The sequence below is a fragment of the Hirundo rustica genome, chromosome 2, assembly GCF_015227805.2.
Source record: "Hirundo rustica isolate bHirRus1 chromosome 2, bHirRus1.pri.v3, whole genome shotgun sequence".
Lineage (NCBI taxonomy): Eukaryota > Metazoa > Chordata > Aves > Passeriformes > Hirundinidae > Hirundo > Hirundo rustica.
In genome coordinates, this window is record NC_053451.1 from 90,848,781 (window position 1) to 90,874,501 (window position 25,721).

Consider the following 25,721-nt stretch of genomic DNA (forward strand, 5'->3'; position numbering starts at 1 on the left):
CTTATTTATGTTTGTAGTTTTACATGAGCTTAATTCCCCCAGGTACAATTTACTCTCCAGTGCTGCATTCAAGAGGCAAAAAGACCTTAAAGTGGACATAAATTAGATTTAGCTGAGTACAAGGCTCAATCAATATAGTTTAAACATTTGAATAGTTCCTGAAATTCTGCTGGCACATCTGGGTTTGCTAAACACGTGCTGGGGTAAAGCTGAGGAATCAACTACAACTTCAGGAGACCAGTGTGCTGAGTCTCCATCTAGAGTCAGCAAAGAGAGAGTGTCTCCAAAATTAACCTCCTTGCAGAGTCTGCTTTTGATTTTTAGGGATTGAGCTTGTTCCTCACTCTTACCACCAATGCACTCAGCTGCCCAAACACTGGAAGAGCATTCTGCTGTTGTTCTACAGAAAAATGTATTCACACCAAGGCTTAAAAATAAAAGTTGGCTGCTATTTTAATGTTGAAGCTTTATCTTAGAGTTCTAGACTCCCAAAGGGCACGATGCTTCAATCCAGAACAGGTTAAAGGAGAATAAATTTTGAAGCAGATATTATAAACACTTCCACATCAGATTTGCCCACACACTGTAACTACTGGCAAATTCACGGTGGCAAGATGGACTCTTGTACCACATATCACATTCAAACTGCTTATTTACATCTGCTTTTCCTGTTTAGCCAATTCTACTCCATTTCCCCCAAAACCCAATGAACCACAACGAATCAGCATTCAGCACACTTTTTTAAGAGCACAAGGACCTATTTCTGATCATTATCAGGAGTGAAGCCCTTTTATTAAAATGGGTAAATACCTGGAAGAAAACGTTTAGAAGGAATGACTCCTACCACTTAAAACTTCATTGAGTGATTCAGCAAGGCCTCTCTGGTGTCCCACTCCAAATATGACCATGGCTACCATGGCCAGCACTATGCCAGGCCAGCTGAGGTTTTATCTAGTGTTGGAAAGATCCAAGGACAGAGATACCAAGCACAGTCCTAGTCTTGTTCTGCTTTTTCCACACCGTTAACAGAAAATACTTCTGGTGGTTCAGTGTGCTATGTAAACCCTCTTCATCTCAAGCAAGTTCTGTGTACCAGCATAATTTGAATGAAAATGCAGTACATTTACACAAAATTCTACACCTAAAACCCAACTGCAGATGACATCGGTTAAGGACTAGATGCTTTGACATTTGCTCCAGCCTCCACTGGGACTCTGGTTTATTCTGGCATGCAGTGTGGTCTCTGCAGAGCTTCCCCTAGTGCCTGATGGATATGATGGAAGTCTTTTCCCTGCATTCAATCACTTTTGTGTTTGCATATGTTTTGCTTCAGGAGCTACAGTGTTGATTGTTATTGCTGATCCAAGACCAACAGTCCCAGGTTGTTCATGCAGTCGATCCAACAGCTCCGCTTGTTAAATTTTATCTCTTTTTAAACCTTTCCCTAGGTTGGAAAAGTCCATAAGAGTGCTGCCCGCAAAAGAGAATACCACGTCCTGTTCATGGTGATCACTACAGTTATCTGTTACCTGGTGTGCTGGATTCCTTATGGGGTTATAGCATTACTTGCAACGTTTGGCAAGCCGGGTGCTGTGACTCCAGTTACAAGCATCATACCTTCCATCCTAGCAAAAAGCAGCACTGTTTGCAATCCCATTATCTACATACTTATGAATAAGCAGGTAAGACATACATTATTTTTAAACCATAATTTCTTCAGGGTCCATCAGACATTCTTGGCCATTGTGACTACCAATCTTATATCTTTAAGGACATTAAAAGCTTGTCCCAACAACACTACTGGGGCTTTAGGGTGGAAGTGTTTGCAAGCAACAGCATATTGCTAGATAGGGAGAAAAATATTTGCTTACTGAAATTTCTTGTGTTTTTCTGAGGGCATACTGGGCATTAATTTGTATCCTTCAGAGTTAGTTGCCAAAGATGTTTACAAGAACATTTGGTAAGACTGAGGAGCCGGGGGAAAAAATGGACAAGGAGACAAAGGAATTTCATGACCTTGAAAACAAAATAAAGGAGACCATTTGTAAATACCATTTTCCTGATAGATTCCCTTGATACCAAATATCGTTGCATTTACTGTTTGTGTGGACATCTACATCCTTACTGTTAAATTCACAGTTCAGCTACATGCCAAAATAGATAATGAATTTTGTCTCGTGAGCACCAAGGCATATTCAAAAATGCCTACATCCAGTTCAGGTCCCTCATTCTTATAAATGCCATTTTCAGTACTCAGAAGTGAGCCCCCTAATGTTTCTGTGTTAACAGTTCTAACTCTAACATTTGATAATGGAAGATCTGGAAGTTGTCAAAGTGTTTTGCAGTGGAAAATCTGAAAAATATGCATTGTTTATGGAATTTTTTTTTACTAGATTACATGTTAGAGGTTGTTCTCAGTGTTCTTTCTTCATTATATGTCCATTATACGATTGCAAAACAAAGAAACACCCTTCATCTTTTCTTGCTCCGTGTATGCTGGAGCCCACCCTTAGTATTTATCAACAGCAGCATTATATAATTATGGAGCTGAGACAAGGGAAGAGTTAAATGCAACAGCCAAATATATTCAAGTTTTGTCACAGCCTGAGATCACTCTTGGCCTATTTCATCTAACCTAAATTTCTGAAACAACAAAAGAATCCACTATTGGAATTTGAGCGAAAAATCTCAAGCAAGCTGTGAAACCTCCCTGAAATCAGAAGGAAAAAGTTCTACTGCCTTCCCCAAGACCAGGGCTTCATTTGCAAAGTCTAGTTTGAGCTGACATTGAAACAAATAGACATTGAAGCAAACACATTTGCAAAGTGTTAATGCTGAAGAAAACCAGTAACTTCTCCCCCTTACCTTTTACAATTCTTATGGAAACTTCTCAACAACAGCATCTGTCTTGCTTCTTTATTCTCTGAACAATTTGACTGAGGTCCTTGACTGAGAGAGAATCTTATTGTGCTGTGATCACTGGAGCAGGTTATATAATATTGATAGCAGATACATTTTGGATTTGTCTTTACACATGGAGATGTGATGAGCCATCCTGAAGGGGGGGAGCTTGTTTAGATTTGGAATAGATTATTTTTACTAATCAAAACCAAGTAACAGGTAATGTACAGCATTAACCTGCAGCTCTCTGCTGTGCCATTGTGTATTAGCAGTGAAAATAATTGGTTTTAATTGACACTGAGAAAAGTGCTTCGCTCAAAAAGATGAAAACCATCCCTTTGTCTGTTCCTTCTCCTTTCAGAACAGGAACAATAGTGACACCCCCATTCAGTGCCTCACCGGTGCTCTTGGCACCTCTGTAGTTGTTTTTACACTTTCTTGTAAATTTAACACCTCAGGAAAAGAAGTTGTTAATCTCCCTGGCACTCGGCTTTCCTGGTCTTCATGCTTAGCTGAAAATTGTCACGGAAGGCTGGTGCCTCCCAACATAGAAATTATCTGGCCTGGATTTTTCACAGTTCTCTGCAGATGTGAGGAACCAAGCAGGCTATTTACTCCTGTACCTTATAAATATACAGAACATATCACATAATTTTTACCTCTCTAAGTATAAGTCTCTTTGCTCTGGGAAATGCCCTGAAGATTGGAAAATGGTGTTGGTTGACTGCAGCTGTGGTTCTAGCTTCCAGCTGTCATAAATCTGTGCAGAGTATTGTGGAACCATCAGACTCTGAGGCAGCTTTAAAACTCATCCTACAGAGCACATCTTTAAATTAACTCTCAAGCACTCCCTGAGTCACTTTCATGGTCCTGGAAAACTAGAGAAAGAGTTTTGTCTTTGGCATTGCCTACTGCCCTGACCTGAGGTGGTAAATCACTGAGGAAAATAGTGAATTTATTTCCAGCTGCAGGAACTCCCTCAGATGGGAAGGCATGAGGTGTGCTGCTATCCTTCTTCCTGTGCTGTCCTCCAGGAGGAGAGAGATGCACTGTTTAAACTGGACTATTACTGGGCTCATAACATGCCAGGCAGACATCAAAATTCACTGACAAAACTGAAGCATTAAACTGCCTGAGACCAAATCATGCTGGGGTGAAGCTGGAGGAGGCAGTGAAGATTCCATTTTCTCTGTTCTCTCTTTATGGAAGGCTCTTTGGCTCTTGGCAATATGACTGGGTGTGCCTGGGGCAGCTTCCCCAAAGCCCAGGTCCCAAAAAGACAGCACACAGGCAAGTAGCTCGGCAAGGTCAGTGTGCTTACACTTTCAGTGCATCAGTCCTTTTATAGTTATATAGTTAATTTAGTTGTGCAGATTTTGTTTCATCTTCTCGTACCTCTCTCAGTGTTTTTCATTCCCATCACACATCCCTGTCAAGTTCCCATTGTTCAAACTTCCACCCATGCAGCCACACCAAAGAGTTTTTTAATGACGGCTCTGAATACCTTCCTTTCACCATGACAGAAACCTGCTCGTTCACATGTTACATGCAAGCAAGTATTAAGCATTCACCCAGAGATATGGAGTTTCCCTGTAGCCATGGGTTTGCTGTAGAGGAGGTGATTTCTGGGAGAATCCTGCTGTTGTGTGTTCCACAGAACAGCACAGGAACCCCAACATGGAAGTGCTTTCTGGCTGGTATAACTGTGCACGAGGACATACTGCACTAAGAAACAGGGATTATTAGCTGGATAGCCTGAGGGTGTGGCAGCTTCAGAGGTTAACCTTGCTTTACATACCAGAAATTCATTTTTTTATTGACACAGAAGTCAGGATACTAATAATGAGTGTTCAAGAAAGTGTGGTTATGGATGAGACCACAGTGAGATTAAGTGAACATCCACTCGCTATTTCACATAATTTGAAGATGGAACTCAGAGAAAATAGAAATTTGCTGCATTGCTACTGACAGGCCAATTTAAGTCAAGCCTAAACCTGTATCACTTATTCATCTAGAGAACTAATTGTTTGAAAACTACCAATCAGATTACAAGTCACAATCTGCTGAAGCAAAATAGCCTTGCTCCCCTGCAGCTCATGAGCTTTACACTAATTTCTTTTACATTTTTTGTTGCTCAGGTAGTGCACCTAAGTCTCCCTGGACTACTGAAACTTAAGCTGGCACATCTAATACTCTATTGCATATTACAATTGCAGAAAAAGTCCACCCAAACTATGTGATCAGTAATGTGCTATTTCTGGTGTCAGAAAGTGCCTCTGAGCAAAATAAGGAGGGAGAGTGTGAGAAAAAGGATATAGTAAATGTGGATACAAGTCCCTGATTAGTGATTTGATTTCTAGTCTATATGTCTTCTTGTATTAAAATCATTGCACTTCTTAAAAAGAGGTGACCCTGTCATTTCCCCCAAGGATCTTGGGAAGTGATGCTCAAAAGAAGATACACACTTACTTGAAAGTCATTACTGTGATCTTTCCAAATTTATCATGTAATGGAGCATGATGGGTAAGGAGAAATAATGATAAAAGGAAGCCAAGTACAAAGACTTTTTTTCCCTGAAGAGATTTGAGCAATAATGATAATGATGTACTTAGAGAGTGTTCCTCAGTGGGACCTGGGCCCAGCGTCACACATCAGACACCTCCCAGGCACCTGTGCTATGGCTCTGACTGTCCCCAGGAAATGATGCCACCTCCTCTTACTAATGAGTGGCTTGTTGCTCAGGTCAGCCCCCTCTTCCAGGGCCTTTGTGGAACTTCCCAGCTACCAGATGAATAACAAGAGTCTTTTTGTCCATAAAAATAATCTATTTGTTCTCTGTATATGCAGTTTTCTAGCCACCCTTTTCAGTCTTTCTTGATCTTACCTTTTGCACTGAACAGGGACAAATGCATATGAGCTTTGAGAAGGAGATACACATGATTGTGATTAAAAAAAATAAATAACCTTAACATTCCACTGGCTGTTATAACAGTTATATTTTCAGTCATGTTTCATGGGGTATTTTGCAGTTTTCAGTATTTCCAACAAAAGACAATGGCTCATTTTTAAAGCTGGAGGAATATGTGCATAAGTTAACCGTGTATTTTGTAAGTTGCTCATTTTCACATTTGGAAAGCTAAGATATTTTATCTGTGTGAGGACACAAAACTACAGATCCAGAAAGACAGTATGCAATTCAGGGGCTATTGTGCCAAACCTCATTTCATACATAATTTGGGGACACATCTATTAAGTCTTGAAAAGAGTCCTTGTTCGCTTACTTCAAACCTTTAAGAGGTTTGTGGACTTACAATAAAATTTATTATCTTGTTATAATTTTTCATTGAAATTCACATAGATTTCAATACTCATCATCTGCTCTTTTTTATTTCCCTCTCTTCAATGGTATCTAAGCTGTCTTTGGGTAATTAATAGTCCAAATAGAATGGTATCTAAGCTGTCTTTGGGTAATTAATAGTCCAAATAGAATGGCACGCCTGAGCTCTTCAGTTGAAAATACGTCAAGTCAAACTGATTATCTTACTGCTAAATACTCTACTGTAGTACAGCTCAGAAATGTTTTGACTTTATTTCTCTGCCAACATGTAGTGTTATGACTTTTTAAAGGAGGGGGGCAAAGAGTAAGAAGGTCTCAAGGGCACCTTTGTTGCTATCAAAAAGTATAATTGCATTTCACACAGTAAGTTTAAAATTACTTTAGGAATTTCTCTTGCAGCTCATGACAAAAAGACCAGTTCAGGTAAATATCAGGCATTTAACTATGGTCCCAAGCAACCCCAGCCAGGCTTCATGCTGTTCTAGGCTATATCCTTTGATACATCTTGTCTGTGTTGACATGTTCTGCCTGTCCTGGAATGGCGTCGATATCACAGAAGGGTTTCAAAGTTTCTTCTTTTAGACCCAGGGAAAAACTAGGAAGCAGGAAGCCAGACCACCTCTCATGCAAGCAAAATAATGAATGAAGTTGAAAACTAATGCAGGTGAATGATGAGGAGAAATACAGGGTAAGCATATGTTTTAAACTATCTAATGATTTTCACTTTATGGCCAGGGAATGCATTAATAGAAATGAAATCCAGTTAAAAGATCCTTCTTCTGGAAGACACAGAAAGTGAAGGGCAGCAATATCTCTTTAAATCTTATTTTAAACAGCATCTAATATGTTAATGTCTCTTCCTATATTGCTCTTTTCATAGCAACACAGAAACATGAGGCTTCACAGAAGTGGGAAGAGACCTCCACATTAGACAAGGGAAATAAATGAGTGGGAAACCAAAGAGAAAATGCAGTGAGCAGGGTTTGTAGCAAAGACAATGAGATCTTTTTGTAGTCCATATCCACCCTGCAAAAAACCCCAGGCATTTCTGAAAGGAGAAGAGAGGAGACTCCAAAGAGAGTGAAGCTGAGGTGTAGAATTTGAAAAGATGGAAGGCCCAATATTGTTTGGCATCCTCATTGAGGACACTGGAGGATTGCATGCACCCTCAGATGACACCAAACCAAGTGATGCCCTTTATGTGCTTGAGGAAGAGATGCCATCCATAGGGATCTTTACAGACTTGAGGAGTGAGCCTGAGCAAATGCTATGAAGTTCAACAAGGTCAAGTGCAAAGTCCTGCACCTGGGTCAGGGCAACCAGCAAAATGGGGAATAAATGGACTGAGAGCAGCCCCGTGGAGAAGGACTTGGCAGTACTGGTCAGTGAAAAGCTGGACATGATCTGTAAATGTGAGCCAATTGCATCTTGAGCTGCATCCAAAACAGTGAGGCCAGCAGGGCCCCTCTACCCTGCTCTGCTGAGGCTCCACTTTTGATACTGCATCCAGCTCTGGGCTCCCAGCACAGGAAAGACATGAACTTGTTGGAGCAAGGCCAGAAAATGGTCATGATAATGGTCAGAGGGCTGGAAGGCTTCTCCACTGAAGAAAGGCCTGAGAGAGTTTGTGTCGTTCAGCATGCAGTAGAGAAAGCTTGGAGGAAATCTTGTGGTTTTTCATTATGTAGAGGGGTAGAGGGGGCTTATAAAGAAGACAAATGGAGACTTTTCACTAGGGTCTGTAGTGACAGGAAAAGGGTCAATGCTTTTAAACTGAAAGAAGGTAAATTTATACTGGATATAATTTTTTTTTTTTTACAATGAGGATAATAGGTTGTCCAGATAAGTGTGGATACCCTGAATTGTTCAAGGCCAGGCTGGACAGGGCTTTGAGAAACACAATCCTGTGAAAGATGTCCCTGTCCATGGCAGGGTGGTTGGAACTAAATGATCTTTAAAAGTCCCTTACAACGCAACTCATGATAACATTCTATAATACAGGAAGTAATATTATCATATAAAATAAGTAATAGGTCTTTTCTTGTCTCTTCCCCTTCTTCTCTAAACATGGATGGACTAACCTAGTTCTTCAAAGGTTTAAGTGATTGGTGTAATTTAGAAGAAGCCCACTAGGCATGATGCAGGTGAGCATTTTGTTATGTTTGGACCAGCCAAATTTAAAAAACAAAAGTATAGCTGTATCTCAGTTTAAAAGGTCGTGTCCACTCTAGTGCATCTTCATTGTGATTAGCTTAGAGAAGAGGGAACATTGCCTCAACTGCTTCCTGACAACCTTGTAGGCCATGCCAGTCAATAGAAGGGGCCAGAGTCACACCCTAGAGGAGACAGGAACGTAAATCAGCATAAACTGAAATGATTGAATGACAGGAGATTTACATTGCTGTCTGTTTGAGGGCTGGCAAGGAAATAGCTGTAGGGGAAGACTTGACATCTAGCATCATTGCCACTACCTAAAAGGCAATAAAACAACAAACTGCCTAAGGATTCAGATAAACTATAGGGTTACACATCTCAAATTTTCTACAGTGAAGGGAAAACAGCTTCAGTCAAATAGTTTGTCCTTGCCTATCATGATCAGCCTACAGCTGTGCTGACAATTTCAGAACTTCATTTACAATCAGCTGGTTTTCATACACTTCCTCCTGTAACATTAAACCTGCAGGATAGATCAATAGATAACTGGAAATTTCCAGTATTCAGAGCTTACTGTAGAGCAAGAAATGTGCTATGTTCACAGCTAAAAAAAAAGGTGTTAGGATTTTTGTAAGCAAGGTCTCTTGATAGCCTCACTGCTTTTGCAAGTAGACATCATAGGGAGCCAAAGTGGTGTTTCTCTGCTGGCTTCACGGTACATCTGTCCTCAAGGGAGACGGCCAAGAGCTCAGCTCAGCCGGTCCTAAGAGAAAGACAGTGGGGAAAAGGATGAAATATTAGCAATTGTGGTGTTTCTCACTTTCCATTACTTCAGTGTGATCTAGAAGTTGGGTGAAAGCACTTGGCAGTTAAGTTTGTTTTTTTCTGAACTGATTTCCAAGTTTGGTGTGGACTGTTAAATTCCTACAAAGGCATATGTGGTCCACAGGTAGACTAAACTTGAGCTACTCCTCAAAATGTCATTGCCAAGCCACACTGTCGTCACAGGATCTTCTGTTGCAGTGGTCTAAGCTGCAATGGCAGGTCAGGGATCAGACTCAATTTTAGCCCACACCTTGGTTTGGTTAAGGTCAATTATTTAGCCTCAGAATTTCCCATTTAAATGCTAATATTTCTGTTTTTCTATAACATGTCCAAGTTTTATAAGTAGGACTCCAGTTAAGCATTTGGAACTGTTACCATTTCAAGGCTGAATACAAGTATAGGTCAGCTGAAGAAAACAGAATACAACATATTAGATAAACAAAGAATTTAGTTGCTTTATGAGGACAATCAAATTCAACAGATGAAAAAGTATTGAAAAAATAAGCATAACCCTGGCAGTGACAGAGCCTCTAATTTTCCTCTCCTGTTCAATAACTGAGTAATCTTTTGTCATATGGTAGTGGCATAATACTAAAATTTTATTCAGAGCAGGACATTTTTTCTACATATTGTGTCAGTTGAGATTACTTCTCAGAGTTTTACCAGGCATATATTTGCAGTCATTTAACTTACTATGAATTGAAGCAACAATTGTTTCTGATCAGATGGATGGAGAAAAAACAAAATGAATTTTCCTAGACAGAGAATATTTTTCAGCATTTATGTAACCTCCACTAAATAAATACTTTTAATTGAGTTAATCCTTGGTATCCTTGTAAAGGGTATGAATATCATCATCATAGTCGTACAGCAGGAGAAATTTGAGGATTAAAGGTTAGATTAGTGCTCAAACCCTCATGGACTTGCTTGGCAATTCTAATTCAAATCTGTAGAACTTTATTTTATGATTTTATCCTGATGTTCTGCTTCCTCCAGGGCAAAAAACAAACAAACAAAAAAACCACAACAATCTGCTGTACCCAAAGAAATAATCGTTGCCACAGTATGGAAAATACAATATAAAAGTGCACCAGGCCTGTAATTCATTAGAATAATCCCCTTTTCATTATAAACTGCATCATTTAATGCAATTCAGAAATCTGACTGTGCCCAAATGAAAATAAATTTTAGGTTCATTGTCTTTTGAAGTAGAAGCTATTACAGAGCTTTGTTCTCCTGATGTTTATTATAATAACTGCTCTCAAACTAAATTTATCTGTAGCCAGTTTATAAACCTTTATTCCTCAAAAAGCCCTTCCTCTTTGGTAGTTGTCTTTTCCTCATATTGGGACACCATAAACAGATCACTTTCTACCCCCATATTGCTAGTGTGAACTAATTATTTTCATAATTTCATGTTCAAAACAAATATTCAAATTGTAATTTTGGTACTCATGCTTGGAACTGGGTATTTCATTTGGCAAACTGGATGTTAGTAGAGAACCAACACCTCAGTGTAGTAGGAGTTATTTCTTGTTTCTGTCTTGTTTGCAAGACAGATTACAGAATTCTTGATTATCTTCAGAATCTGAACTGAAAAAATAAAAAAAATCAGCTTTACAGTGACTTCTTAAATCCCTTTATCTAAATTAGAACCAGATTTTCAGAAATGGGTGTACAGAAGTATGCAGAGATCTGCTACATAAGATACAGCTGTTGTATGCTGAGAGTACTTTATGGATGACTCTGCTTCACGTGTAATGTTCTAACCCTTCAGGGAAAACACTTACTCAAGACCTTACCACTCACCCAAGGCTTTACAGGACTTCTGTTTGCTGGCTTTAGGGCAATAGGAATTCACTACAAGTAGGATTCAAAGGTTAACCAAAAACTTGGTTAACTTTTCACCACTTTTCTTTCTTTTCACCTTCACCACTCTTCCCTTCTCTCACAGTGAGCAACAACTGCAAAATCAAGGAATTTCGATGTGAGTTAGGAAAAAGAAAAAATAAAACACAAAAAACAGGCACTTTTGTCACTTGTTAGTCAGTTTCCCAGTAAAGTATTTTCTCAGTGGAAAATGTGGCTTCTTCAGTATTAGAGAAGCAGTCAATTTTTCCAATTTTATATTCAGCAGGGAAAAAAAAAAAAAAAAAAAAAAAAAAAAAAAAAAAAAAAAAAAAAAAAAAAAAAAGATATTTCAGCCCAGATCTCCATGCTTAAGCTTCTACATCCTGTTTCTTGTCAAAAGTATCTTCAATGAAAACCACAGTCCTTCACTCAGCAGATCAAGCTCTCTTACCAGACTGCATCCCCCATGTGCAGGAACAGCAGTGGCTCAGTAAGGGGGAGGAAATGCAGTGAAATGTAGCCCAGCACAGTGATCTAATTTATAGGGGAACAGTCAGAACGAAGTTGAACCACAGATCCATAAAGACATCTATATCTAACTGGATATTTTCTGGATATTTTGGCAGTCTGGAGTTTTGTCTGATTTTTTTTTTTTTTTTTTTTTTTTTTTTTTTTTTTTTAATTTATGATTTGTTTTGGTTTTGTTCACTAAGAGAAAGAAATTATAGAAGAAATAAAAATCCTGTCAGATTAGAAATTCTGATTTCTCAGCCCAATGATTCTGTTACTGCATTACTTACACATAAAATTAAAATGCAGTCACAAATCAACGCCCTCTCAGTAATTTCTAATTCTGCCTTGGGTAAAATCAATACCTAATTGCCTGCAAACCAAGATAAAAATAAAATCCAGGGAAGACTTAGTCCTCATCCTTTATACCCACCTCTTACTATACTGTGACTCTCACTTCTTAAAAAAGTAACAAGTGCCCTTGTCCAGCAGTAGAATCTGGCAATTAAATCCATCATTCCCACATTAGACAACTTCCTGTATCTCATTCATAGCAATTGATGGAAATACAATTTTGGGCAACAGAAGCAACAGGCTAGGTGGTCAGGAAATCTGAGGGAGAAGACTTGTAAGAACTTATGTTTTAGCCAGTTAGAATTAATTAGTGCCAAGGGAGAAGAATCAGTATTTAAAATCACCAAGAGCTGCTGAAGTTTCTGTGTGTGTAGAACACAAATGACCAGCCCTCAAGCAAAAAGACCCTGAGAAATTCACAAGGGAAGATAGCCATTGGTGTTTTACTACAAAAATAACCTCATGGAAAGAACACTTTGGATTTCCTTGTGCAGTGTTCTGGGTCTCAGCCTTAATGAAACTCTGTAAGGAACATCTGGAAGATCTACTTTCCCTAATAAAACGTGTTACATATATAGCCAAAGATAGACAGTTCATAACCTAACCGCCCCATCCCCCCAAAAAAAACCTCCACCCAATCAAAAACAACCCCCCACCCACCCCAACACAGTAAGATCACATTTCTACAAATATTTAATAATGTGCTATATTCATAGCAAGATTGGGGCAGGAATATACCAGCATAAACCCATCACAGTCAGCTGGAGTCTTTATTTTAATCCATTTGGGCAGATCTGCAGTCCATGGCTGAAGAACTGAAAAGGCAAGAGAAAACTAGGTTAGCAGAACAGTATAGACTGTAACTAAATAAACACATAGATTTTTCAAGTGTCAAAGTACTTCTCGTTGTAATGCTTTGAACTTCCAGCAAAATGCAAGTTATTTTAAAATTATCTGGAATCATTCATCCCTTATTATGGTGATAATAGACTCTTCATTTCTCCTCATGAAGTAGAATGTTACTGTATGGACTAGTAAATTTGCTGCTGCCTCTGTTAGTCAGGATCCATCAATCACACTGCAAAACCCTAAACAATTCTAACTTATGAAATGAGAATAGGAAACAGAAGGAGGATCCATTTTGTTGCTATTCACTGAAGTTCCTCATGTTGCTTTAGGAAATTCTTCTTAAGTTTCTATTAGGCAGGAGGAATTAACTTCACATGCTACTTGTATTGTATACTGTATGGGGTTTAGTAGCTCTGTTTAAGGCCAGGGAAGAGCATTTGTGAGATAAATATGACAACTGATCTGTTTTTCCTGCAATGATAAACCCATTGAAAGCAACCATGTGCTGTCTTAAACCAGTGTGCATTGAAGACACAGTAGCATTGTTAATATTTGCTTTCATGTGCATAATCAATCCCTTTGAAGATCAGCAGCCATGCTGATTACACTGAAGTATGGGCAAAGAAAAGTTTCTCCGTTTCCTCTGACAGAATAACCATCCCCACTTTATGATCCCTTCAGCTTTGATCTCAACTTTATGACTTGACTTTATATAAGAGTTCATGAGGACTTATCTAAAATGAGTATTTTAAAATAATGATCTAAATAGCATGTTATAACCGTGAAAATAAGGCAATATTTCTCAGACATATGTGTTTTGTTGTTTCTGCCTTCCTTGCTCTTCTACCATGGAACAACTTTGTTAATATTATTTTGGTAACAGCTTACACGTTTTCTTCTTACCTCTAATTCTTGGGATACTCCAACTTCTCATTAAAATGCCTAATGTCCTGACAGCTACATTCAGCCCCTTGCATTTGTAAAGTCTAAATTAGGTCCATCAGATAACATAATTTCATTTGTTGCACTGGAAACAACTGAGAAACAAACCAACACTTCCAAAGAGGAGTATTCTAGGGGAGAAGAGTAATGTTGCTTGATCCAGGAAGCATCAGCTAAGACTCCTATCCCTTTTACTGAAAAAGCAGGCTCAGAAACAGGTCCAGAACCAAGCCTTCCCCACTTTTCCTTTCTGTTCATGCTCAGGATACAGTACTTTATATAAACCTCCTGTTTTGTGTGCCTCATGGGCAGTAAGCTGGACCTACAGGTAGACCTCTGGCACTTTCAGGTTACCCAAGACCTGTGTTTCTTGCCTTAGTTTGCCAAAAAATTCTTCATGCTGTTCCTTAGTCTAAAGCGTAGATAGTTTAGATCGAGAATGCTGCCTACTTTACAAAACATCAGACAACTCCCAAGTCATGAACTCTTAACTTCTTGAGGCAAGTTCACGTCATGTTTCCTACAACTGCTACCGCTACACAATGCTTAAAAAGTAAAATAAAGCCTTCTAGATTTACACAAACCAAAACAATCCAGAATGTCCCACACCTCTTCCGTCAGCAACACTCCCACCCCCCGCCCCGGGGGCCCCACCTGCACAGGAGACATCCCTGCTGCAGTGGCAGAGCAGTGCAGGATGCAGCCAGTACAACCTGTCCATCAGCACTCCAGCACTGACCAGGGAAAGTCAACTACTGCTTAGAAGGTGGGGCAGTAAAATATTTTAATCAGGCAGCTCAGTTGCAGTCAGACAACTGTCTGGGAGCAAGGTAATGAACAGCAGCTGACACAGCCTGGAGTCAGCGCTGGCAGTAGTTTTCCCCTCTGGCTGCTTCCATAAAATCAAGGCATCCTGCCGTCCACAACCCTCAGGGTTTCTGGAGTCCTCTCACAAGTGTGTAAGAAATTGTTGCTACAGTAATTATCCCCTACCTGTCAGCATCTTGGAACCGAGAGGGAGTTTGATTTGTATTTGTCTATGTGCAGAAACAGGCCACCAGAGGTTTCTTGTTTCGGTTTTCTTGTTTCAGTTATCGTACAGATGACTATAAGCACAGGGAGGAGGTCGTTCAGAGTGCAGCAGTGTAACTAGTTAGTCTTTTCTCAGTTAAATTTGTGGGATTCATTTGTTTACAAAGAAGCTGAACTCCAGCAGAAGTCTGTTCTTAACTCTACTATAGTTCGTTATTTTAAGATCACATCCCAGCACACTAAACCTGACAGCAGCAATATGAGCACCAACAGATGAGCTGGGTTTCTTTCCAAAAGTGCAGAAAAAAAAGTAAGAAAACAAAATGTCAAACCCAAGTGACTATTAGGAAAAAGCAACAGCCCTGCCCATCTGTTAGGGTAAATCTTCTAGCTGTTTCTTTCCATTTTCTTGGTGTCTTTCATAGTTCCTTGTCTCTCCCCCTTCCTTTCACTGGTCCTCATTCTTTTGTAAATTCTAAGAATCCAGCAATCAGACAAGCAATGATTCCCCCTGTGATCTGTCACAACCCACTTGTGCTGCCAGTCTTCTGGTTGCTATTCTGGCTCCAGTTTAAAAAAACCTGCTCTATTACTGCATTATGGTTACTTTTCAGTCAATTTAATATAATCAGTTAATATTTTCATCAAACTAAGTAAGCATTTACTTAGCTTATTTCTAGGAAAAAGAAATAACAGGGCATGCTCTTCTTACTTGCCTTGGTTATCAGGGCATGAAACTTTGGGGTCAGAATATAACAGTACTGCCATTTCTTTGAAGTGCATTCTCTGAGGTAACTTACTGTGTAAGAAAGTAGAATCTAAAAAAACAAGGACAGATACTATATGGAGTAGACATTGGTGAGTTTTGGGGTGCAGCAGATAAATCCATGCTATTCTGATTAAGCAATCAAATTTGTCACCCTGGAAAGATCAAAATGCCAGGAAAGCTAGAAGTCCAAACAAACCACAAGTATTAGTGCTCTGTTCACACTAATTCATGCAGTCCCACAGTAAGATACTCTTTAATCACTGCTGCAGGTGCAGTTACCTTCAGAAAATGGTGGATGTGATTACAGTAAAAGACTGACTCCTCCCTTGCTTGTCTTGCTGTCCTTATTATCATAGTATCACAGAATAATCTGGCTTAGAAGGTCTCTTTTAAAGCTCATCTAGTCCTACCCCCCTGCAGTGATCAGGACCTTCTTCAACTCAGCCAGGTTGTTCAAAGTCCCATCCAAGCTGACCCTGAATATTCCCAGGGATGGGGCACCTACCACCTATCTGGGCAACCTGTTCCAGTGTTCCAACATGCTCATCATAAAAAAAAAATTATTTCTTATACCTAGTCAAAATCTGCACTATTACAGAATAAAACCATTATTCCCTGTCCTATTGATATAGGCCCGAGTAAAAAGCCTGTCCCATCTCTCTTTTAAGTCCATTTTAAATATTGAAAGGCCACAATAAGATCTCTCCAGAGCCTCCTGCAGACTGAACAACCCTAACTGTCTCAGCCTTTCCTCAGAAGAGAGATGCTCAAGCCCTCTGACCTCTTTGTGGGCTTCCTCTGGATTTGTTCCAACAAGTCCCTGTCCTTCTTATGCTGGAGGTCCCAGGTCTGGATGCAGTACTCTAGCTCGTGTCTCACCAGAGTGGAGGAGAGGGGGAGAATCACTTCAACAAGTTCATGCTGCAGTCAAGACAGCAAGTTGAATTAAAAATCCTGAGATATGTCTTTCAGCCAGATCACAACAGGCAAGCTAATAATGCAAATAAACAGACCAAAATGCCAGTATGAAGTTTCACCTGTAAACAGAACTATGCCCCTAAGAACCACTCAAGTGAAACACTGCTGGCTTCTATGAGTAAAACAAAGAAAGGTACCTCCAACAAAGGCATGCTGTTCAAAAAAGGACAGTGCAATTTTGGGAATAAACCTGAAAATGAGTTGCCTCCAAGGCTCCCTGAGATACTATCAGAAAGGTAATGTGCCACCTCCTCCAGCTGTCCCTGCTGAATAATAGCATGTGAGCAAGATGTCCTCTGTACCCCACACAATATAGTTAATGGATTTACACCTTCTACTGAGGTACAGTTTGGATGTAGATGGACAAGAAAGTCCTCTCTGTGTCACAGAGAGTGAAGCTGACTGAGCATTTAATAGATGGAATACTGTGATCATATTTTCTTGGTAGTTTTTTAAATAAAAGAAGCAAAGTTGCTGGATTTAAAAAGTATCAGTTAGTTGCTTCATTCATAGGTCCCAGCATTCAGTTTATTCCCTAGATGTCACCGAGACACACAAAGCAGCCACACGCAGACAAGAGGTTTTGCAGAGCAGAGGTTTCTCCGTCCAGCTCAAAAGCTGAATCCAGGCGGAGAGAGAGCTTCTTTATTTCTTACTTTTTATACATTTGTGGGTCTAGCAGAAGATTGGCTTCTGGGGTTTTTCACCCCTCAGCCAAGTGGCTAAACCAACTGTCAGTTACAATTGTTTTCAGGTTAGAAATATGCAAACAAAGGACAGAGAATGAAAAACAAAGGAATTGTTTATGTTACATCTGTGGGAAAAAGGTAGAAAACTGCTCTAATATTCTACAGTAACTGAAAAGATCTGACTCCATTTATGAAAATCAAAAGGCTATAAAAAACTCAGAAAAACCAGGGTAACACCTAGAGTGGATAAACTCACTGATGTGAGTTTTCTGAGAGGTGTTACTTGCATATCGTGGCAGTAACTAGCCCAGTGGAATACACAGGATGAGCTGGGTGATTATTGTGTGCCGGAAGCGTACATGATGGCAATCCAACTTTTATCTTCCCATTAACATGTAACCAACTTTCTTGTTGGCATGGACTCAGGATGAGTCCCTGGGATGAAAACACAGATTAGCACCTCCACAGGCCCCTGTGTAGTTCAAGAACTACCAAAAAGCAGCAGTATGCCCCACATTTAATGAATGTACGCAGGGTTGTTGTGGTTGAATTATACAGCACTTCATCACAGACTGGATAGCAAGTTACATTTTCCCTTTGGTAAGTTGTTTTTAATTTTCATTAATAATTTATTAAAAAGCCTGTTCTCCTCCCTTAAACGCAAAACTGGATTCCTTGAATGGGTAGCACAGCCATTTAGCTGAAGTGTATCAGCATTTCAAGTACATCGCCAAGTCATCAGAGCATGACCTCCACAGAGGGCTTGACAATCACAAGAAATTTACTGCTCAGAAATTTACTGAGCAGTATGGTGAATATATTCTCCCAGGGAATCCTAGCACATCTGCTCAGGTACACATGTTCACTTTAGAATAAAACCAGCTTTACAATATTTGCCTCTTTTCTGTAGTTTACTGTGATAACTCCTTGTCAGATTAGCTGTCCATTTCCATTTGAGATTCCATTGAAGTTGCAGGCAGAACTGACAGACACCTTCCCTCTTTTGATCCACCTGTAGTTCAGTATCATTTATTTAAGGCAATATGAAAAGACCAGCACTCCGAAACAAATGAAAACAAATGTTTTATTTACAGGAAAAAAATCTGTACACTGTGTATACATAAAAAATATACAAAATCATAATAGAAAATATAAAAAGTGTTAAAATGTATACAAACACTGCTTAAAAATGTGACTCCTGTAAAATCTTAAGGTTTGTTATTAGAGTACACATTCATTTAAAAAAATCTTCATACAAAATAATTCTCAAAGCTATTAAAAAAGTACACAGTCTATATTTGAATAGTTCAGTGACTACATGTTTTAAGAGTGATGAGATGATATGAAGAAAAGTAAGGCTTTTACACACAACTCTTATTTCAAGAACAAAATTCTGAATTTGATTGCTAAGCCAGAGAGAAGACATCTGCACTGTCAAAGTTCATTAAGTGATTCACGTACTCCTGACATGGGCTACATTAAATTTCAAACAGTGAAATCAGGTATCCTCCTTGTGTGAGAGGATAGATGCTGGAAAAGATTCAAATCATTTTAACAGCAGGCTTCTGAATTACCTACTTCAAAGCAGGATTTCATTTAAATATGCATCAACTTTAGAAAGCATGAAGGGAAAAATAGTAACCATTTATTGTTGCAGTCAATGCACTTAAGACTCCTTTCATAGTACATCTGTGTCACCGTCCAAATGGCATTTTCCATCCTTAAAAACTTCTGAAGAAAAAAAAAAATGAAAAACCCCACTAGGGATTGCTCCACATGTATTTTGAACTCCTGTTTAATTCAGTCTCCAAAATGACTGTGCTCAGTCTGTGCAACCAGTGAGTGTAGACACTTGTCTTCGTTTTAAGAAAAAACAGCTCTTTTGGTTTTTCTGACTTTGGCAAGAGATTTACAGCAACAAGTTCAGAATTTGGATGTCTTCACCAATGAAAGTGTCTTGACCAAAGACAACCGATGCTTAAATTAAATTTGTACAATAAGAGTGTACAGTAGAGCATTTATATCACCCCTCTGTCTCTTCAAAAGTACATAATGTTAATTTCACTGAATTTACCAGAGTTTCTATAGCATAAAACTACACAACAAGGTAAAAAAAAGATGTAGTAGCTTAATCCAAGGAAGGACTGAGCTATGAGTTTATGCTGAGGTAACCTTTAGAACTATAGAGGAATGGAACAAAAGAATGCTTTTTTTCTAGTAAAAAGATTTTGGCTCAAAATAAGGCAAAATATTTTGTAATTTTTTCTTGATTAAACAAAAGAATACCTTGATTTAATTATCCAAAACTGAACGCATAAAATGATAGAGCACCGCAAGTCAGAAAAGGTACAGAATTCACAGTGGGGAAAGAAGAGCATATTTCAATTCAGCATAAACTCAGCGCATTTCCTTAAGCTGCTGCTGTGTTTCTGGTTTCTTCCAGTAACTATTGTCCACAGCCAGGGCACAGAAATGAGGCTGGACAGTGTTTGAAGGCAACTTGTCAGTAAAACTCCATAAATTTAAAGCCTACAAGTGTAAAGGAGCTTGGGGGCCCAATAGCAGAGGCAATTGCTTGGCTGATGATGCACCTCAAGATGCACCAGCTTTGTGCAAACCTCTCTTGTCTAGGTGCTGTCCCACTTTTTTAGTGTGTGACAGCCACATGGGAGAGCTACAAAGCCAAGCCTGTATCTTTTCGCCAAAAAGTCCCATGATCTTGGTGAAAAAAATACACTTCCTTTTACATTGCTGTATTTAACATGCATCTAAAACCAGCACTGTCACCCATTATTTTTAGAAGAGCTGTGGTTCAGTGTTATTACACACTGACTGTGTTAAATTTGCTGAATGTTGTTCTTTGCAAACATTTCTCTGCCCTCACAAGGGATAGGGAAATGCCCATTAATGCAAAAACTCTTGGAGGGCTCTTATAAAAGCCAGCAATGCCAATGCCACAGAGAGTAAGAAGTGGTGAGAGGAGCCCCTCTGCAGGTCCTTTATGCTTCCCCTTTACTGCTGCCCCTTCCCCCCTTGCAGCAAGTGAAGGGGAGCCCCCAATTAACAGATCAAACACACTCGTGTCAAAAACCGAAGGACAAGGCAAGGTAGGAGAGAAAATGCTCTTTAAGCAACTACAATATGTTTGAGCAGGCAGACCAGTAAAAGATCACAGTGGAAACCAGTGTCAGAAAGCCATTCCAGGCTCATTTTTTAGAGATGGCATCACAGGTTGGTCTTCCTCCTCTGTGAGCAAGCACAGCTCTGCAGCATCTTCGGAGGTGATGGTGCTACAACAACCACATTTGCACTTGTGGAAGGAGGACTGACTGCCATATAAAGAAGGATATGGCAAAGAAAAAAATTTGGCTGCAGGGGCTGGAGTGTACTGTTCAGTAAATTGAAATTATATAGTTCATTATATAACATCTCGGACCTGGCTCTTCATTGGTTTATAAATGATGTACTAAGTAGGTATGCTTACATGAAACGTTATAATTTGCCTTGTTCTGTATAATCAACAGCTATGTTGATTATTCTGACAAATTATTGAGAGAATAAATAATACTACATAATCCTGCTGTGGATAGTTGAGCAATGCAGTTAGTATTTTTCATCTTTGTGAAAATCAAAGTTAAAAGCTAGTGGTTGCAGGCCAAAGTGATTTTTTTTTGTCTTTTTGGAACTCTAAAAGTTCCCGCTTTTTGAAAAGTAGCATATTCACTAGTCTTGGAAAGCTAAACTCTCTTCCTTTACAGTTATATCGTAGCTAACCCAGGGTACAGCAGAGAGAGACACATTTGATTGCACTGTTCAGACTGCTTATGTTTTGCAAACATATGGAAAAATAGGTAAGTTCTGTGTAGGCTATCTATCATCCATGCATTTAAATAACAATGTTATTAGCGTCAAGAATAAAAGTTGCCACCACACATAACATTAAAAAGAAATTGGTATGTACTATATCCAGAGTCCAAGGCTAGTATGAGTAAAACCTATTAATTTTGATATGTACCAAAATGCCTTATGGACATAACTCCATACAACACAGAAGTACAGTTATTAGATCATCTACACAATTTCTGTCAAAAAGAAAAATCTTAAGATCATCATAAAGCCCAAAAAGAAGGCTAAGTCCTATGTAAGATATATATTCTTCATTTTGAGGAAGGAAAATAATCCTTCCAAAAGATCCTTCCTATTATACTGCTTCCCAAAGAGCTGAGTGAGAGAAAAAGGATTTTGTGATTATATTTACATTACAATTTAAGGTGAAATAGCCATTAGTGTTGTTTGCCCTTTTTTTTCTTTTCCTTTTTTTTTTTTTTTCTATTTTTGGCAAAAGGCTTTTTGCTTAAGTCAAAATACAAAAAAATACTTTCCACCATCAACCAGTCAGCTATTCTTTTCAATGCCCCTTTGAACTGTCTGCCCTTTTCACTGGATGGACATGAGTAGGATATAGCTGTGCTTTTGTGTACACATATTCCTGCTGAACTTACTCTAAAAGAAAATGTACAGTCAGGTGGGAAAAAAACAAACCAAAACAAAACAAAAAGAGAAAACCACTCCAGACCATTAACTTTTAGAATTGCCTTAAAGAATCTTGTCCTTATGTGTTATGAATGAAAATATCAAACCATCTCCATATGCAATCTGTACTCAGGGCTTTTTGCAGGCATTACAGGTTTTCTGTGTTTACAGTCTTTCAAACATTAAGTAAAAAATGCTGATATCTTTTGTCAGAAAACTTCTCCTTTCTGAACAGCAAGAACTTGTGAACAAGTGACTTTGATTCAGCTACCAATGAAATACCCAACAAATAATGTCTGTATTCCTGAATGCTATCTTTGCTATGCTATCTTTGCTTTGCTATGCTTTGCTGAATGCTGTCTCACAAGAGGTGAGCCCCCTCTATGCTTGCATTCAGTGTGATGGGTGAACGCTGCACAGCCTCCCTTGGCTTTCTCTGGATCTTTTGTATCTGTGCAGACTGGGGGAAGGCAGCATTTCCATCTCACACCTTTCTGATAGTCCTTTCAGGGAGAGTTTTTCTTCCGAATTGGGTTACAAATATGTTCCTTTTTCTCTAAAGAAATGAGACATTTCTCTCTTCCCTCGTCAGTCAGTGTGAGCATGGGAGACTGGCATCCAAAAATACATCCAGTAGCTTAACTGGTTTAGCTGTGTGCAGCCGTCTCTGACCGCACGCACTTCAGTGCCACCCTAAGCCCCTGTTCAGCTGGAGGCCTGGAACTGAGCCTGTGTGGGAACAGGCATTAAAGTCTGCTCTAGTGAATGACTGCACAGCTTGGAGTAGCAATTACTTCATTCTGAGAGAGTGTGAAAATCCCATGAAGCCACGGGAAATGCTGCATTGTTCAACTGGCCGCTCTGTACATACATGAACAATAGAGGCAGTTTCACAATACCAGGTTTGACAATTAAATAAATTCATTTTAAAAAAACTTACAGTCTAGCATATGTGGCATGAGACCACCGACAAATTCTGACAGTCACACCAAAAACAATACATTATATTTCTGCCTAAGCATGTCCTTTGCACCTTCGTGAGCTAAGCCTTTGCTTTTTTTATCTAACTATTTGCAAAGCAGTAATAAATACTCAGGCTCAGAAAAGCATTCTTTCTTATGCCTGCTACTTAATTACAATTTATAGACTCAAGACTAGATTGGTCTAAGATATATTTTTTTCAAGTATTCTCTTGTTTATAGTACGACAGTAGTACCTTATTGCACATTGTTTCTAAAAGACTTACTTCTACAAGTGTGGGAAATTATTTCGTTTGGGGCACTTGACAGCTTTGAACCCTGGCAAAATGACTTTCCCCTTCCGATACAGATCATCCTGCAGACCTTTGTTCATCCTCTGCACCAGGAGCTTCTCGTAGAGCAGTGGATGGTAGGCCCCTAAGGTGCAAGCTGCATCGTAGTAGAGTTCATGGTAGTGACACAGGTCAGTCTGTCGCACTGAAGGGATGTACTCGTACACATGCACTTCATTACACATGGACATCATGATGAGGATACCTGCAACAAGAAGTGAAAACAAAAGTGAACACCAGCTTCCACTCTTCTTGCAGAAATTTCCCTGCAGTCATCCAATCAATTTTTTATTTCCTTCTTTCCTTTGCTGTCACACACCTTAAGTATTCTGTAAAATCATTAAGTGAAGCAATGGTTCCTTTTATTTGAGCAGCTTTCACTTGTCCCTGATACATAAAGACTGCAATCACTGTAGAGTCAACAGGGTAGGGCAACAGTCATAAAACAAGAGTGAAAATCCTGTAAAGAACTTGTGTAACACCATCAGTCTCCTGAGTGAGAAGACTGCTCTTTCCTGCCTCCCTCCATTTCCTCTATGGACTGTCCACAAAACATCCCCCACAAGAATCCTTGAAATATCTCCACCTTATTGCAATGTTGGTCTTTCTTAGTCTGAAATTGAACCAATTCCATTTTTCCCATCCACTTGCTTCTCTCTAAGCAGCAAGACTTGGCCAAACACATGCAGAAGGGCACATAAACATCACCCATGCAGTGGTGGCACAGAAGCCCACAGCTTCAGACCATTCTGTGAAGAGTCCCATGGAGAGACACCAGAGATGAATTGATGAATTCCTGCTTAAAGCTGTGCTGTCATAAGATAAAGCCCCTCACCACTTCCTTGCTCAGCAAGGAGAAATCCACTAAATGCCAAGCCATTTTTTTCTGCCACATGCCAATGGCACACTGTCATCAGCACCATCAACTGCAGTATTTACAGCCTTGAAACAAGAGAAATATTGCTGTTGCAGATGCACATTTTAAGAACTAATACCAGATAATGATCAACAACATTGCCTAAACTACAATACTTTCACATCAATCACAGCTCCTGGAAGCCTTTTCTGTTTCCCAAAGCCATGCAAAAGGAAACTGACATGAAGTAAGTTTTGGACGCTATTTATTTTTTTTTTTAAGATTTCACTTAAAAAATAAATTTCTGTAGAAAAATATATTGAGGCATTTGTAGCACTACTGGTATCCCTGTCTGTTGAATAAGACTGACAGCTCTCAGTGGAGGTAGCTGTGTAACTCTGTTCACTTGGCACATACAAATGAGAACTAATGTAACTGTTGTTGGGGTTTTTTTCCTGCACAACAGCTTTGGCATCATCAATGGTGTTTTGAGTATATCTCAGAAGTGAAATGAATTAACATAAAAAATTATTTTGGTTTCTTAACTAAGCAAAGCAATTTTCTGAAGTTTAGTTTACAGTTTGGGAATGCAGGGATTTCTTGCTAATGAAAAGAACCCCATGTTCTCCCTGCTGTGTAACATTAGATTATCAAAATGACTTTTCCCTGCCTGATGTGTGAAGTAACTGAAAACCAATTACTTCTGTGATTAAATATTTTATCATAAATTAAAGGTTCTGAAAATATTTTATAATTGTTCTATAGCTTTATACTCTGCAGAATCTATAGTCTTAGAAAAGCTAAGCATATCAATTCTGAAGATCACAAATTTGAGTGAACTTTGGTCTTAAGCAGCAAGAAACATATTCACGGTGAAAAAAAAATTTAATCCCTATCTGAACAAAAAGTAATATCTTAATAAACCAAGTTTCTTTGCCTTGAAGATGTTACAGAGATGGTCTGAATTGTAACCTGACAACCAGCTATATCTAGAATTGTTTGGTTTTCTGTTGTTTTAGTTTTACAAATGCTTTCGTCAGCTTTTCCACTGCCAACCTCCTTCCTCCACTGATGGAGAGGCCACCTACCATTCCAAGGTAACCGTTATCCAGCTGGATCGGAGGGCGGACGGTGGAAACGTGTGCAATAATGAACGACATCCAGAAACAGACAGTAAAATGACTTCTCTCCTGCGCCCAGAGCCAAGCCTAGAGCCAATTTCAAAAGCTATACCACCAATGTCTTAGGAAAACTGGCTCTGATGGAAAGTAAAAGCCTTAAGGAAAGTGTGTTTTATTTCACATTACCAAGCTAACTCTAAAAGTAATAAAAGAAGTTTCCCTTTGTGGGATTGGAAAACTGTCAAGAACAAAATTGTGACTCCTTAATAACAGAAAAATAGCCACATAACTCCAGGTATGGTTCGACCATGACAAAATTTTAAGCAGGATCATTGACTTTCCTGCAAATTAGTTAATGGAGGACTTAGAAGTGGTTGAGTTTTAGCTTTTAGTCATCAGTGGTTTGGTGTCCTCCAGAACCAATCTAAAAGGCACGCTGGGCTATCTAGTTTAGCTCCTTACCTTTCCTGCCTAGTTCCATCCAGACCATGTCTTGGGGTTTCACTCTAGATTGCCCATAAATAACCATAACTTCTACTCACATTTTCGCTCATGTTGGACAGTGATGTTTGGCAGGATGAAAGGCATGACAGAAGTGACTTGGCAGACTATTTTTTGAGGGGTAACAGCTGAGTTACAGCATATTCGTGCATTGAAGTCTGAAAGATGAGCTACAACAATAACTAGAGATTACCACATAGAGAACTG

General features: G+C 39.2%; 2 protein-coding genes across 3 annotated transcripts in view; one reads left to right on the forward strand and one right to left on the reverse strand.

Annotated features, from left to right (window-relative positions):
* The window catches only part of LOC120749241 (pinopsin-like), an 85,400-nt gene extending 60,192 nt beyond the window's left edge, over positions 1-25,208 (forward strand). Inside the window, exons 4-5 of the mRNA XM_040056470.1 lie at positions 1,449-1,682; positions 24,912-25,208. Of these exons, the coding sequence (XP_039912404.1) occupies positions 1,449-1,682; positions 24,912-25,139 (462 nt within the window). The 3' untranslated portion in view covers positions 25,140-25,208. The remainder of the gene's footprint in view (positions 1-1,448; positions 1,683-24,911) is intronic.
* ST6GAL2 (ST6 beta-galactoside alpha-2,6-sialyltransferase 2) overlaps positions 18,490-25,721 on the reverse strand; it is a 50,145-nt gene continuing 42,913 nt past the window's right edge. For both annotated transcript variants that reach the window (XM_040056467.2, XM_040056468.2), the window contains one exon: positions 18,490-23,241. In XM_040056467.2, coding sequence (XP_039912401.1) covers positions 22,973-23,241 — 269 coding nt within the window. In that variant the 3' untranslated portion in view covers positions 18,490-22,972. The remainder of the gene's footprint in view (positions 23,242-25,721) is intronic.